The following is a 15,658-nucleotide window of genomic DNA, read 5'->3' on the forward strand; positions in this document are numbered from 1 at the left end:
TGCTGAGTTTTAGTGTATATTCAGTGCATTTTTTTTATTTTTTGGGTCTGGTCATAGGGCCTGAACTCTGGGCCTGGGCATTGTTCCTCAGCTCTTCAGCTCAACGCTAGCTCTCTACCACTTGAGCCACAGCGCCACTTCCGGCTTTTTTCTTTTTTGCTTATGTGGTGCTGAGGAATCGAACCCAGGGCCTCATGCATGCAAGGCCAGCACTCTATCACTGAGCCACCTTCCCAGCCCTGGTAGTTTATTCTTAGAGATAAGAGTCTCACAGACTTTCCTGCCTGGGCTAGCTTTGAACCACGATCCTAAGATCTCAGCCTCCTGAGTAGGATTACAAGCGTGAGCCAGCTCCCTAAAGCACTTTTTCTGGAATCAGCAGTACTTTCCTTGAGCCCTCATGGCCCCAGTGTAGGTTCTTTTCTTTCTTCCCTTTTTCATGATCAGGGCCTCTACCACTGAGCCATGCCTCCAGCCCTATTTTTTTTTTGGTTTTTTAAGATAGTACCTCACTTCCTGCTTCAGCATGTACTTGAACTGTGATCCACCTATTTTAAGGTTCCCACGATTGCTAGGGTAACAGGCATGTGTCTACTGTGCCCAGATAAAGATTGAAAATGGGTCTTGCCAACTTTTCTGCTCAGGCTGGCCTTGAAGCATGATCCTCCCCTTAACAGTCTCCCAAGTTTCTGGTATTACAGGCATGAGCCACCAGTTCTGGCCACATCTGTGTTGTCCTTCCACCCATTTCTCCTAGGGCCATTGTTTTTGGTCCCCAGGACATTTGTGTATTTTGCCCCTAGGCCTGGAATGTTCTCCCACCTCTTCATTGGCCAAACACTTTTGCCCTTAGAGGGCCATGTGGGTCCCCAAAGGGTCACCCTGAGGCACTGCTGGCATTCCACAAGCAGTGCTCACCCTTCTGTTTGCTACCAGACTGGATGAAGCCTGGGCAGTCTCACTAAGCCCTTGGCCAAAGGCCTGGACACAGCAAGCCCCTGGGAGGGCTGGAGGGGGGAGGGGTCCCTCCCCATGGCTGCCCTGTGGCCCTGACCTCTAACTTAGACTCAGATTGGTAGGTTCTGGTTGTGGTACAGGGATGGGGGAGGGAAGTGGGGATGGCTGTCCCAGCCTGCCTCCACAGGGTGCCCATTCTCCCATCTCCTCCACAGTTGAGGGCATCCAGAGCTTAATCTGCAGGCGGCTGGGCAGTGCCAATGGCCAGGTGGAGGAGGGAGGCGGCCCCTCGGGCCTCCCCCGGAGGGCAGAGACCTTTGGGGGTTATGACAGCACTGGCAGCCCCAGCAGGAGTAAGTATGTCACCCCCCTCTTCCAGCTCCCCAAAATCCAGGTGGGATGACACCAGCACTCAGCCCTAGCCGGTTGCTCTGCCAAGATGCCACAGAGAGCACCTGGGCCTGCCTTTCCCACCTGGGCAGGGGTGGGGGGAGGGGGGGAGTAAAGGAAGAAGCTTCCAGATCCCCAGTGTCCTCATGTGCCCCACTTGGGGTTCCCAGATGGCAGTTTTAAGAAGAAGGTCTATAGCAATGACCCAAGGCCCCGAGATTGGAGGGGGCCTGCCAGCAGCCCGGACATGAAACTCAGAGATGGTGATGCGCCAGGAGGCAGCAAAGAGTCACGGCAAGCGGTGCGTGGTTTCTTGGGAAAACTGGGGGGGCTGGGGAGGCGGGGGGAGAGACATCTGCTTCCCTGTCCTTGGAGCATGACCGTGAGTGTGCTATTCTGGTTTAGTGGTGTCCCTCTCTGCCCAGGCTCCTGGCAAGCAGCTGATTTCATCCCCAGAAATGACAGGAGACACCTGGGAGGGAGGCAGTGGGGAAGAGCCCAGAGCCAGGGCGGTGGCTCATCCCAGGTCAGGAGCCCCACCCTGGGGCCCCAGGACTTCAGTCAGCGCAGGTGTAACCAACTGGGGTCCATGTCTTTGACCCAGAAAGGAGGAAGCCAATCAACAAACTTTATACCCAAGCACCCCCAGTTGGAGACCTTACCACTCCATCCCTTCATTCTCCACACTTCCCAAAGTGGGCTGACTACAGGGCCTGTTCCCCTGGGCTTCTCTCGATCCCCTAACTTCAAGGCATGTCTTGATGTAAATGGCCTCCTTGGACACTGATGTGGGTTTGTCCACTTTGCAGGGTGAGGTGGTCAAGGCAGAGACTGGCCCCCGTCTGCCCACTATCCTGGAGTCCGAGGTAGGTGGGGTTCCTCCCGCCTCCCCAGGGACCGGCATGCACTCCCTTGATGGCAACCCGAGTCTGTCTTTCCCCTTAGCTTGTCCAGCGAGTCCAGACGCTGTCGCAGCTGCTCCTAGGCCTGCAGGTATAGGTGGAGGTGGGGACGTGTGGGAGGGACTAGCCACGTGTGCCCATTCCCAATTGGCTGGGACTGGGGGCGTGTCTCACCGCCCCGCCCTTGGCCCCGCCCCACAGGCTGTCATCGCACAGCAGGACAGCTACGTAGAGATGCAGCGGGCAGCCATCCAGGAGCGGGAGAAGCAGTTCCGGCTGCAGTCCACGCGCGGGAACCTGCTGCTGGAGCAGGAGCGGCAGCGCAACTTCGAGAAGCAGCGGGAGGAGCGCGCGGGCGTGGAGCGGCTGCAGAGCCAGCTGCGGCAGGAGCAGCAGCGCTGGGAGCGTGAGCGCATGCGCCAGCAGCAAGAGCTGGAACTAGCGGGCGCGCGCCTGCAGGAGCGCGAGGACGAGGCACGGCAGCTGCGCCTGCGCTTGGACCAGGAGCGCTCAGATCTGGAGCAGCACCGCCAGGCCTACCAGCAGGACCTAGAGCGGCTGCGCGAGGCCATGCGCGCCAACGAGCGCGAGCGCGAGCGACTGGAGCGCCAGGACCTACTGCGCAAACTCAAGAAGCAGAACACGGCGCCCGGGGCACTGCCGCCAGAGGCGCTGGCCGAGGTGAGCTGGGGCCAGCCAGGCCTGGCCGAGGGCAAGCGCATGCTCCCAGGTGTCCATATTAAGGTCCCGGACTAGGCTTACATGCCTGTAATCCTAGCCACTGAAGCTAGTCAAGGCAGAATCATATCTCCAATTACCCACCAAAAGGCAAGACTGGAGGCATGGTACAAGTGGTAGAGCACCAACCTTGAGTGAAAAAGCTAAGGGGCAGCACCCAGGCTCTGCCTGAATTCATGCCCTAGTATTGGCACAAAGAGGAATGGATGAATATTCAGGTGTAGAGAACTTGCCTACAACAGGAGACAGGAAAACCAGCTGAACCCAGGAGTTCCAGATCAGCCTAGGTAAAAACAAGTTAGCAAGATCCTACCTCAACAAACAAGCTGGTTGTGGTAATACACAGCTATAATCCCAGCTGTTCAGGAGTGGAGCAGTTAGTGTCTGAGACACCTGAGGTAAAAGTGCAAGACCCTGTCTGAAAATAAAACCAAGGGGACTGGAGGTTTGGCTCAAGTGGTTGTGTACCTGCCTGGCAAACACAAAGCCCTGAGTTCAGTCCCCAGTACTGCCAATAATAAAAGCAGATGCGGGAGCAGGGAGCATGCATGCCCACGTTAGAACTATTTAACAGCTTGGGGACATACCAGCCCCAACCCCATTGGGACATGCTTTCTGTCGCCCTCTCAGGCCCAGCCCCCAAGCCACAACCCCAGCTTCAATGGGGAAGGGCTGGAGGGGCCATCAGCCCCCACCAAAGGGACCCGGATGAGCATGCTCCTGTCGGGGGCCGGGCCTGATTGTGTGGAGCGCCCGGAGGTGGCTCGCCGGGACAGTGCCCCAGCCAAGAGCGATGTGCCCATCCAGCTGCTGAGCACCACCAACCAGACCCAGAGGCAGGCAGCTGTGCAGCAGCAGATCCCTACCAAGCTGGCCGCGTCCACCAAGGGCAGCAAGGACAAGGGCAGCAAGAACAGAGGCTCCCAGCGCTGGGAGAGCTCAGGTAAGCTGCCCCCAGCCCAACAGGACAGCCAGGAACCAGACAGGACAGCCAGAAGGAACCAGAGTGGCAGCCTTTGTCCAAAGAGCCAACTGGAAATGACAGAACTTAAGTCCTGGCCCTGTCTCCGATCTAAAGTGGAGGGGCTGGGGGAGAGGGGTCTTACTGGGGTGTGGATGAGAAGTGTTCACACAGGACCCCGCAGCATGGACACCTGTCCAGAGAGAGGGACAGTGAGGCCCAGAGGCACTATGGTCCCTTGCTGCCTCCACCACTCCACACAATCAGAGCAAGCTCAGGGCGTTCTAGAATGTTCTCTTGCCAAGAGAGCATGGGTGCTGTGGATCACAAGCAAAGGACATATGCTGGGGAGTTGTGCCCTCTTATTCCAACATCCAGCGACTCTTGTGGTCCCCTCTGGTTGCCTGTGGAGAGTGGGTCAGGCTGGGGGTGGCCTGGGGCCAGGCCTGAGCACCTCCCCCACCCTCTTGCAGCATCATTCGACCTGAAGCAGCAGCTGCTCCTCAACAAGCTCCTGGGGAAGGACGAGAACACGTCGAGGAACCGGCGCTCGCTCAGCCCCGTCCTGCCTGGCAGCCACAGTTCTGTGCCCACCCCAGGTGAGCTCCGCCCGGCCACACAGCAGAGCTGCCATCGCCCCATCTGACCGTGCCTCACACCCCCACTCCCCTCTCTTTCAGATCTCTGCTTCCCGGCCCTGCCTGGGGGTGCCCCCGTGCCCCCACCCCCCTCACCACTGCCGGCCACACCCCTGGCCAGCAAAGAGGAAGCCAGCAAGGAAGATGTCATCTTCTTCTGAGGGGTGGAGACCCCAAGTGCAGGCCCTGCTCTGTCCTGCACAGCCTCTGTATCTCTGGTAACCCCCCCCAACGTGGGGTGACTATGCCTGATCAGCTGACCCCTTTCCTGCCTAAGCACCCCCCTCTCTGATGCCCGCCTGGCCAGGTACTGCAGTCTATGGGTTCTTTGTAAGGGATGGGGGACTCCCCCAGGGATGCCCCCAGATCTGTGTGGGAGCCTGAACCCACGCTCAGCCAAGGAGCTACTTTGAACCAGAGCACCCTGTTATGTAGGGAGAAGTGGTTTTCTGGGCAGCAAGAAGTGTGGGTTCCCCCAGGAGCCGGAAGAGACCTCCATGTCAGGAGGTCACCATGAAGCTTGGGCATCATCAGGGCAACCGTAGGGGTGGATGTTCAAAGCCAGGCAGAGACCCCCCCTCCTCCAGCAGTGACAGATCCTCAGCCAACAAGTGAGGGAGGCTGTGGGCTATGGCGGACCATGGAGCTCAGCTTAAAGGGAGCTACCACCCGTTGCCCCTTGTAACCTGACATAGATTATTTCCAAACACTGCGTCTCAAGAACACCCCCCCACTCCACCCCTCAGCCTGTCTGGGAGGCTGAGCCCTCAGGTTCCAGCCAGAGCAGACACCCCCTAAGTGGAAGGGTCCTCAGTCCCCATGAAATGGATAGGTTTCCCCCCAGGCTCCCCAGGGACTAGTGTCCCTGCCACACAGGCATGTGGAGGAAAGGCATAGGGATAGGAAAGGCATAGGTGGCTTGTGTTGGTGCCTCCAACTTTGCATTGAGCCACTCAAGCTGTGGGTGAACCACACAGAGGAAAATGGGCCGATCTCCAATGCCCAGGCCCAGCCCGGCTGCTCAGAGCCAAGCCTGGCTGCCTACAGTAGGACTTGGCAATAAGACCAGGTCCCAAGCTGCTCACTCTAGTTCTCATGGGTTCTTGGACCCCAACCAGGGCCAAATGAGCTTCCTGGGCCCCAGTGAAGACTTGTCTTGCCAGTGCCCCACCGGGCCATCCCCAATACTGGGCAGGCACAGAGGACTGGAAGCCATGAGGAAGTGCCCTCCTAGGCAGCAACCCCTGTAAGGCAAGGTTACCAGTGCCCTGGGGACCAGGCAGGTGCAGACAGTAGCTGGGGTCCAGCCAGTGGTGGTGACAGGACTTGAGAGCACAACAGGTGGCGTGGTATCCCCCAACTTTGTCCCCCCCAAGCGTCTTAGAACCTCAACTTTGCGCACGCTGGTCCTCTTCCGTTCATAACTGTCTCTCCTGTGTCCAGAGCGCCCCTCCCCCAGCACACCTGTGCCATGTTCCAGTGTTTTGTACTTTTGTACTGAGATTTATCCAAGCACTTTAGAAGAGCAGACTAAATCCCTGCTGTTTTAGAACCCTGCCTAGCACCAGTGGCAATCCCCTTCCCACCCCCCCCCCCGTGGCCACACACCTGTCCCCCAAGCTGGCATGTTCCAGTCCTAGCCAGAGAAGCCATGTGGTGGGGACCAGGTCCCACTCATGGGGGCATCTCTCCTAGCACCCTTCAGTCATTCATAGGGGAGAGCCTATATGTTTGCAAAGGTGGTGGCCAAGTAGCACGCAGGTGTGGGTGAGACCTGTGCACGCGGTCCCCACCCATTGCAGACACGATCATTTCTGACAGTTTTTTGTGACACCTAACTGCGTGTGATGTTTCGGGACCAAATTCTAGCAATAAAAGTGTCTTGAGCGGACTTCTGACAGAAGCATTCTTCGGGGCTAGAGATTGTCTGGTGCCCAAACTTGGGCCACAGGTGGGGAATACTGGGATGCAGGAAGGGGACAGGTGGTACCTACACCCGTAGGGAAGGGCAGATATGGCCAGCTGAGACCACCAATGCCGCCTTGCCCTGGTACCGCCTCATGCTGGAGCCCACAGCCCCTGGCGCCAGGCCAGGCCAGGCCACAGAGATGTCAGTCTGGGCCTATGTCAGGCTGTCCTAGTCTAGCCTCTTCCCCGGCCATCCCCTTAGCCTTCCCTGGCTTGACTATTGGCCCCCAGTGAGATCAGAGGGCACCCCAAAATAGAATATGCTCACATGGGTCATTAAGGTTGTGTGCAAGAAGGAACCCCAAGCCAGGCACCGGTGGCTCACATCTGTCATCCTAACAACTCAAGGAGGTGAGATCTGAGGATCACAGTTCAAAGCCAGCCCAGGCAGGAAAGTGTGAGGCTCATCTCCAGTGAACCACCAGAAAACCAGATGTGGCGCTATGGGTCAAAGTGGTAGAGTACTAGCCTTGAGCAAAAAGAGCTCAGGGACGGTGCCCAGGCCATGATAAAAAAAAAAGGGGGGGGGGCTGGGAAGGTGGCTCAGTGGTAGAGCGCTTGCCTTGCATGCATGAGGCCCTGGGTTTGATTCCTCAGCACCACATAAGCAAAAAGAAAAAAGCTGGAAGAGGCACTATGGCTCAAGTGGTAGAGCACTAGCCTTGAGCTGAAGAGCTGAGGGACAGCGCCCAGGCCCAGAGTTCAGGCCCCACAACCGGACCCAAAAAAAAAAAAAAAAAAGAAAAAGCAACGAGGCTGAAATGCAAGGATCATGGTTCAAAGCCAGCCCAGGCAGGAGATAGTGTTATCTCCAATTAACCAGCAAAAAGGTGAAAGTGGAGCTGCTGCTCAAGTAGTAGAGCACTGGCCTCAAGAGAAAAAATACCAGGGACAGTACCTATGCCCTGAGTTCAAGTCCCAGTGGCGCACGCACACACACACATACACACACACACACACACACACACACAGGGTCGTGATGAGGCCCTGCGACCTTGTGCCCATCCAGCTGTGCAGAGCTATCAGGAGCTCAGCTCATGGGCAGCCCTGGGGGCCTCCCTGCTGAAGCCTGGACACCATACCTGGAGAGGCTGGCCATGGGGCTCCACAGCTTCTGCCTCAGTCTCAGCACCGTCCACAGCGACCTGCAACACACAAGGGCCATGACATGCCACCAGAGCAGCAGAGGGCTCAGCTCCCAGGGGCCACGTGAGACCACTACCATCGGTTCTCACAAAGCCTGCGACTATGACAAAAGGACCTTCCCCTGCCCCCAGTGGACAGTCCTGGGCCCTCCCGATGGAGCCTACCCAGGCCACATCTGGGACCTGCCTGCTGATGGACACGAGGGCGGGAGCCACAGCCCCAGGTGCATTCAGAGACCCGCCCAGGCGCCCACCCTGGAGGCTCTGAGCACTGGAGGAAGACAGATGCTGGACATGGAGAGATGAGGCAGGTGCCAGTGACAAGACAGGGCCTGGAAGATTCAAGAAGGAACCACAGCAGAGTGCTGGTGGCTTATGCCTGTAATCTTAGCAGCTCGGGAGGCTGAGATGCAAAGATCGCGATTCAAAGCCAGCCTGGGCAGGAAAAGCTATTAAGCCTCTCACCTCCAATGAACCAGCAAAAAAAAAAAATGGAAGTGGAGCATGGTGCAAGTAGTAGAGCACCAGCCTGAAAGGGAAAACCTAAAGGGCAGCACCTAAGCCCTGAGTTCAAGCCCCAGTACTGGCACAAAAAATGAAAAGAGGGAAGGGAAAGGGAGGGGAAGAAGTGGGATTCAGGTCTTCCGTGGCCCCCACAGCCAGACAGTAACCTGAAGAGACTGATTTCAGGCTTCTGACCTGCAAGAATGTGAGGAAAACAAATTTGGGATTGGTTCATGCTGATTTGTTACATCAATTCTCAGAAGAGAACATAATATAGTAAAGGAAAATGACCCCCAAAAAAGTGAAAAATCCATTCCCTCCATGTACAAAGCAAGCTACGAGGGCTGGTGCCCCTGCAGCCTTGCTGAGGAGACAGCACCTGGGGACCGGCCGACCCTGGCTGATGTCACTCACCTGGTAACCCCCAGGAGCAGGGATAGGCCCCAGAGGGCTGTGCTTAGCATCCACCACCGGGCAGAGTCCACAGGGAGGACCTTGGCATCGGCTGCCCAGGCCACGTGTTCACACGGGTAGTACAGCTGGTCAGCTACATTACTCAAGACAGACAGGGAACGAACAAAAACATCCTCCTCCTGCAGGGTCGGGGAGGGGAGGAGCCTGAGGTTAAAATACCCACTGCCTTTTTTGGGGGGGAGGTTAGACGTGGGGTTTGAACTCATGGCCTGGGCATTGTCACTGAGTTCTTTCACTCTAGCACTCTACCACTTTGAGCCACAGCTTCACTTCCCAGGCTGGTTTTGAACAGTGAGCCTCGGATCTCAACCTCCTGAGTAGCTAGGATGACAGATGAGAGCCACCCACTGCCCAGTCTAAGCCTGTGGCCACAGCAGGTAGGTGGTGGTGAGATTTCTCTCCAACAGCCTGTGGCACTGGATCCAGCCACCTCTCATTTCGGGCCTCTACAAAAAACAAAGACTGTGAGCTAGAGTGTGCCACAAAGCCCAGACTTGTGTTTCTTATACTCTTGGGAGAGGACTTAAAAACCTGTACCCCAAGCTGAGAATGTGGCTTAGTGGTAGAGTGCTTGCCTAGCATGCATGAAGCCCTGGGTTCCAGTCCTCAGTACCACATAAACAGAAAAAGCAGGGAGTGGTGCTATGGCTCAAGTGTTAAAGTGCTAGCCTTGAGCAAATGAAGCACAGGGACAGGGCCCAGGCCCTGAGTTCAAGCCCCAAGACTGGCAAGAAAGAATAATAATAAATTTAAAAAATAAAGCCAGGCATCAGTGGCTCATGCTTGTCATCCTAGCTATTCAGAAGGCTGAGTCTGAGGATCGAGGTTCAAAGCCAGCCTGGGTAGAAAAGTCCGTGAAACTCTTAATCTCCAGTAAACCACCAGAAAACCGGAAGTGGCCCTGTGGTTCAAGTGGTAGAGTGCTCACCTTCAGCTGAAGAGCTGAGGGACAGTGCCCAGGCCCAGAGTTCAAGCCCCATGACTGACAAAAATACTAATACTAATATTACTAATAATAACCTGAACCCCAAACCAGTCATATATGGTTTATGCCTGTCATCCTAGCTATTCAAGAAGCTGAGATCTGAGGATCAAGGTTCAAAGCCAGCACAGACAAGAAAAGCCTGTTACCTCCAAATAACCAGCAAAAAGCTAGGTGGAGCAGTGGCTCAATTAGCAGAACAGGAGCCTTGAGGGAAAAACTAATAAACAGTGCCCAGAGGTCCTGAGTTCAAGTCCCAGGACAGGCATACACATGTACACAAAAAGGCTGCAGGAGCAATAAGAAATGGTCTGGGAGGCCAGGTGCTGGTGGGTCATGCCTGTAAACCTAGACTGATCTAAGGATCACAGTTCACAGCTAACCCCGGTTGGAAAGTCCATGAGACTCTTAACGCCAATGAACCAGCAGAAAACCGGATGTGGAGCTGTGATTCAAAGTGGTAAAGTGCTAGCCTTGAGCACATAGGGGTAGCATGTAGGCCCTGAATTCAAGCCCTGGGACCGACAATTTTTTTTCAAAATTTGTGAAATCCCATCTCACCTAGAATAGCTTCATCCCAAAAAAGAGGATCACAATTCTCAGTTGGTAGGAAAAGGTCTGGATCAGATGATAGAACACCAGCTTAGCAAATTCAAGGATGTGAGGTCAATCCCCAGTAGTACCAGATAATGAAAAGAATTATTTTCATAAAGTGTTCATCAGGAACATGTGTGGGACAAATCCATAAAAAGCTTTTGGGACCAAAACTGAAGAATCCTCAACTCTCCCCACAGCCACACAATCGCCTTTTTACCTCTGTCCCCAGGCCATATTGCTTAGTGTAGACAAACATAGCCAAGTCATCGAAGAGTCTCAGGACAGTCCTGCAGTGACTGAGCTGGGCAGACATCGCCAGCAGCCGTGTCCCCAATTCTGACCTGGAGGGACATTGTTCAACCAGGACCCCACCAAGCAGCTGACAGCAGTACCCCAGTGTTCGGATCTAGGAGAAAACAGAAGCAGTCAGCCCTATGTCCTGCCCCTGGGCGGAGCTACAGAACCCCTGGCCTGGTCATTGGCCATGCAGGATTGAACCCAAAGACAATTCTATACCAACAAACCTCACACAAAAGAGGTTTTTGTTCATGAGACAAGCAGACAGGAGGACAAGGCTGAAATGTATATTTGTATCTACCTGGTTTGACCAAAGTCCTTTAGCTGGCATAGTGTCATCCAGCCCCCACACAAGACACAAGAATAAGAACTTGCTGAGCTGGGCACTGGTGGCTCATGCCTGTAATCCTAGCTACTCAGGAGGCTGAGATCTGAGGATCACGATTCAAAGACAGCCTGGTGGGAAAAGTCAGTGAGACTCTTACCTCCAATAAACCACCAGAAGTGGCACTGTGGCTGAAGTGGTAGAGCACCCTTGCTTTGAACTGAAGAGCTCAGAGACAGCACCCAGGCCCAGAGTACACACCCCACCACCAAAAAAAAAAAAAAAAGAAGAAGAACTTGTTTGAATTACTTTAAGGGAGAAGAAAGCCCACTCTAGAAGTGATCTGGAACCTCGTGAAATAGATGAGGCTCATTGCCTTTCTATCCTTTACTTTCCTGAATTTGCTAATTCCAAGCCCAGCACAGTGGTGCACACCTGTAATCCCAGCACTCAGGAAGTAGAAACAGGAGGATCTCTGAAGGATTGCCCCCCACCCTATTGTCCCAAGCCCATAAGGACGCCAGGCAAAAAATCCCAGGTATGTGTGAACTTGTTTGAAGTGCAGGCAGGGCCATCCACCTAAACCCAGCTGTAAACATCCCATAGTGACAGCTCCTGTCCCAACTCCAAGGCACAACCTCCAAGCCGGCAGGAAGGTCTGTGCCCCTAGCTGTTCCTCAATAAACAGTCCTCGACTGTTGGTGATTGAGTCTGGCCTATTCCTTTTCCGTTCTCCTCCATTTTCTTAACAATCACAAGTTCAAGACCAACCTGGTCTATAGACTCAGTTTTTCACTCAAAAAAATAAAATAATAACTGGTTCCTATGATGTATTTTACTAGGAATTCCTTCCAGCCTTGTTATAATGGCCAGAAGCTATAACTGGGAGAGAGTGGGGGGGGGGATTAAAACCTGAAATGCAATCACTTAGGCTGGAATCTAAATGCCTAGACGCCAATTCACCCACTGGTACAACCCAAACGGCTACCTGTATGGGACTAAACTGAATCTAGCCAAGCACCTGTGGCTCATGCCTGTAATCTCAGCTACTTGAAGGAGGCAGAGATCTGAAGATCAAGGTTCAAAGCCAGCCCAGACAGGAAAGCCTGCGAGACATTTGTAATGTCCAATTAGGCAGCAGAAAGACAGAAATCGAGCTGTGGCTCAAGTGGTACAGCGCCAGCCTTGAGTGAAAAGGCTCAGGGGCAGAGCCCAGGCTTGGAGTTCAAGTTCTAGGACTACAAAAAGAAACTTTAAAAAAAAAAAAAAGGAGTCTACGTTCAGTAATTGGACAGCCAGAGGGGATAAGACACAGGAGTAGCCTCCAAAATCCTAACTTTTGGAGCAACTACATTGGCCCAGGCCGATTCCAAATGTCCAAACCCGGAACTGTGGTTGGTAACAAGCAGATCGGGCTGGTGCCATCGGGTTCCCACGCTAGGGAACAGCGTCCGGTCGTCACTAGGACCGGCGATCCTGAGCGACAGCGCCCCTCTCACTGGCCTCAGTTTCCCCCTCGCTGAGCTCGGAATCCACTCCAGCCTCACCAGGCGATCCCGACCCCTGTACGACTCCAGCGCAGACGCCAGACCGCTCAGCGCCGCCATGGCAACTCCGCCGTGACGTCACCACGCCGTGGGCGTGTCGCGCCAGGGGGCGGGGCCACACGTGATCCAGCCTGTTCCCAGGGAAAAGGCGCGCAGGTGCGTTCTGCGCAGGCGCGGCGACTGCCCTTTGTTCCAGATCCTGAGCTTTTTTTTTTTTCTTTAATCTGCAAGCAAAACAAACCAACCGAGCTTGCAACAGTGAGATGGTTACGTAGGTTCCCCCCCAGAATGATCTCCCAGTCTTGCTGCAATCAGGGTGCCCCGACAAATTGATCAAGTATTTACTCAAAAATATTGCAAAATGAACTAGCTACCCACACGCAAAGAATTTAAAAAAAATTCAAAAAAATATTTCAAGCAAAAGTACCAACCAGTGGCTCAAAATATTCGTTTCTTAAAAATAAAACATCCTCTGGCTGCTCCCTCCCTGTAGTCTCTGCTTAAGCCGGTGTGTGAGCTTCTGTGATCTTTGTAATATCGTGAAGCGTGATTAGATGTGAATTAAGGAAATGCCGAGATCATTGGAATAGAACAGAGGAGAATCTGCTAAAGAGACTGGGGTGCCCTTCCAGGGAGGGGTGACTGGGCCCAAGATTAACTGCTCACCTGTGTCGTGTTTTGGAGCTTTGGATTTTTGTGCAGTAGCTATGCTTTATCTCATCAAAACAGGTCAAGAATTTTCTGAAAGTAAATTTCCGTTTCCTCCTTTTGCTCTTAGCAAAGTAAAATGTATATCACATTAACTTCACCATTTAAAGATGCATGAGCCAGTGGCATTCAGTAAGTCACATATCCTACACCCATGGCCCCCTTGCTAGTTTCAAAGTATTTGTGTCAGCCCCCAAAAGAGACCACAAAATAGTCCACCTTAGCCATTCAAACTTGTAATCCTACCTATTTGGGAGGCAGATATAGGAGGATTGCAGTTCAAGGTCGACTCAGAGCAAAATAAAAAGATACTTGTAGAACCCCATCTTAACAAATTGCTGATTACAATAGAGCATGCCTAGTAACCTAACAACAAAGGGAGGCACAAATGGAATGATTCTATGTTCTAGGCCAGCCTGGGCATAAAAAGGGCAGCTGATTAGAAAATAACTAGCACAACAAAAAGGGACTGGCAGAGTGGGGTCAAGTGATCACATTTCTGCTTAGCAAGTGAGAGGTCCTGAATTAAAAACCCCAGTACTTTCCCCACTCCCAATCCCATACCTTGGTATAAGGCCTATTTTGAGCTAAAGGCATTTCCTATTTGCCCAAAAGGGAGATGTAAGTTTACAGAAGTGTCTTCTATCAGGAAGGACAAAGGTTGATTGCCAGAGACACCTTGTATCTATCCTTTATCTTCCTACACATAATTGCTCACCATCAGAGACTTAAAATCCTTCTCTTTGTCCAGTCCCTGCCCCTGCACCATTCCTGGTGGAAGATATTAGATAACCAGAAATTGTAACATGGGCATTGCCCACATACACTGAGCTATACTTGTTAATGAGTGCTTGTTTTGTTCTTTTTTCTTTTGGCCAGTCCTGGGTCTTGAACTCAGGGCCTGGTAGCTGTCCCTGGACCTCTCTCTGCTCAAGGCTAGCGCTCTACCACTTGAGCCACAGTGCCACTTCCGGGTTTTTCTGAGTAGTTTACTAGCGATAAGAGTCTCACAGACTTTATCAGTTCTGAGTAGCCAGCAGTAGCCCAGCTTTATTAATTCTTCTGTTACAAGGATCCATCCTAGCCAAGAATTCAAAGTGGAAGAGTTTCTCTACACTCCCATTAGAGAGTATGGGGATACTCTCCCCATTACCACCCCCCCCCATCAATTCCTGGCAACTACTAATCCTTCTAGCTACTTGACTCTACTATATACTTACTTATTCCTGAAGTTTTGTGTAAATAGAGGCAAACACTATATGCCCGCTTATGGTTAGAGAAATGTCCCCAAAGGCTACCAGGCTAAGGTGCTGTTAGGACCCAGTGGAACCTTTAAGAGAAGCCTCATAAATGGATGTGATGTCATCAGGGTGTGCCCTGAAGTGGGGTATTGAGATCCCACCCCTTCCTGTCTCTCTCTCTTTCTCTGTTTCCTGGCTTCCAAAAGGTAAACAAGTCTCACTCTGCCACATGCTCTGTTCCTAATCTGTTGTGCCACCACAGGCCCAAAGCAACGGGGCCTAGTGACCACGGATCAAAACCTCTGAACTCACAAGCCAAAGTAACTCTTTCATTGTTGATATTTTTCCTTTGTATAAGCTGATTGTCCCAAGCATTTTGTTCTGGTATTAGAAAGTTGTCCATCACACTGACAATTTGTATATGGTTCCTTTAGCAAATATAATGATCTCAAGGCTCATCTACTTTGCACCAGAATTTGGTTCCATTTTGGTGGCTGAATAATATTCCATTGGCTGGCTATATCACTTTTTTTCTTTCCTTTTTCTTTCCTTTCTTTCTTTCTTGTTTTATTTGTGTTTTCTTCCTTCCTTCCTTCCTTCCTTGCTTTTTCCTTCTTTCTCTTCCTTTCTTTCTTTTTGTGCCAGTCTTAGGGCTTGAACTCAGACATAGGTGCTGACCCTGAGCTTTTTTTGCTCTACCACTTGAGCCACAGCTCCACCTTTGGCTTCTTAGTGGTTAATTTTCTGCTTGAGTGGGCTTTGAACCATGATCCTCAGATCTCAGTCTTCTGAGTAGCTAGGCTCACAAGCATGAGCCACTAGTGCTCAGCTCACTTTTTTCTTTGAATTGTTTCATCCACTGATATGTGCAGCTTATTTCTACTTTTGAGATATTTCTATTAGAGCCACTATGGACATGTGGGTATATGTACTTGTTCAAGTCCTTGTTTTCAATTATTTTGGATATATGCCTAAGAGCAGAAAGGCTAAACTGTATGAGAATTCTGTTTACCATTTTAAATGTCAGTGATAGAACTCATGATCTTGCACGTATTAGATAACAGCTGAACCACTGAGCTGTATCCTCAGCCCTGTGCTTCACTCTGTGTGTGTGTATGTGTGTGTACGCGTGTGCATGTGCGCGCACACACGTGCGCCAGTACTAGGGCTTGAACTCAGGGCCTGAGTGCTGTCTCTTAGCTTCTTTGCTTAAGGCTGGTGCTCTACCACTTGAGTCACACCGCTACTTTGGGCTTTTTTTGTGATTATTTGGAGATGAGTCTT

The 15,658-nt window shown here is 52.4% G+C and overlaps 2 protein-coding genes across 2 annotated transcripts in view; one reads left to right on the forward strand and one right to left on the reverse strand.

The window, feature by feature from the left end:
- Arhgef18 (Rho/Rac guanine nucleotide exchange factor (GEF) 18) overlaps nt 1-6,256 on the forward strand; it is a 102,746-nt gene extending 96,490 nt beyond the window's left edge. The window contains exons 20-27 of the mRNA XM_013033505.1: nt 1,173-1,310; nt 1,518-1,648; nt 2,157-2,213; nt 2,293-2,340; nt 2,451-2,930; nt 3,618-3,930; nt 4,422-4,547; nt 4,629-6,256. Coding sequence (XP_012888959.1) covers nt 1,173-1,310; nt 1,518-1,648; nt 2,157-2,213; nt 2,293-2,340; nt 2,451-2,930; nt 3,618-3,930; nt 4,422-4,547; nt 4,629-4,747 — 1,412 coding nt within the window. The 3' untranslated portion in view covers nt 4,748-6,256. The remainder of the gene's footprint in view (nt 1-1,172; nt 1,311-1,517; nt 1,649-2,156; nt 2,214-2,292; nt 2,341-2,450; nt 2,931-3,617; nt 3,931-4,421; nt 4,548-4,628) is intronic.
- A 1,328-nt stretch (nt 6,257-7,584) lies between these two features.
- On the reverse strand, nt 7,585-12,496 carry Pex11g (peroxisomal biogenesis factor 11 gamma). The gene is made up of 4 exons (XM_013033506.1): nt 12,426-12,496; nt 10,474-10,662; nt 8,618-8,796; nt 7,585-7,699 (listed from the first exon to the last, which is right to left on the reverse strand). The coding sequence occupies exons 1-4, from the start codon at nt 12,483-12,485 to the stop codon at nt 7,585-7,587; spliced, it is 543 nt and encodes a 180-aa protein (XP_012888960.1). The 5' UTR covers nt 12,486-12,496.
- Nucleotides 12,497-15,658: the final 3,162 nt, after the last annotated feature.

This window comes from Dipodomys ordii, unplaced genomic scaffold, assembly GCF_000151885.1.
Source record: "Dipodomys ordii isolate 6190 unplaced genomic scaffold, Dord_2.0 Scaffold171, whole genome shotgun sequence".
NCBI classification, from domain to species: domain Eukaryota; kingdom Metazoa; phylum Chordata; class Mammalia; order Rodentia; family Heteromyidae; genus Dipodomys; species Dipodomys ordii.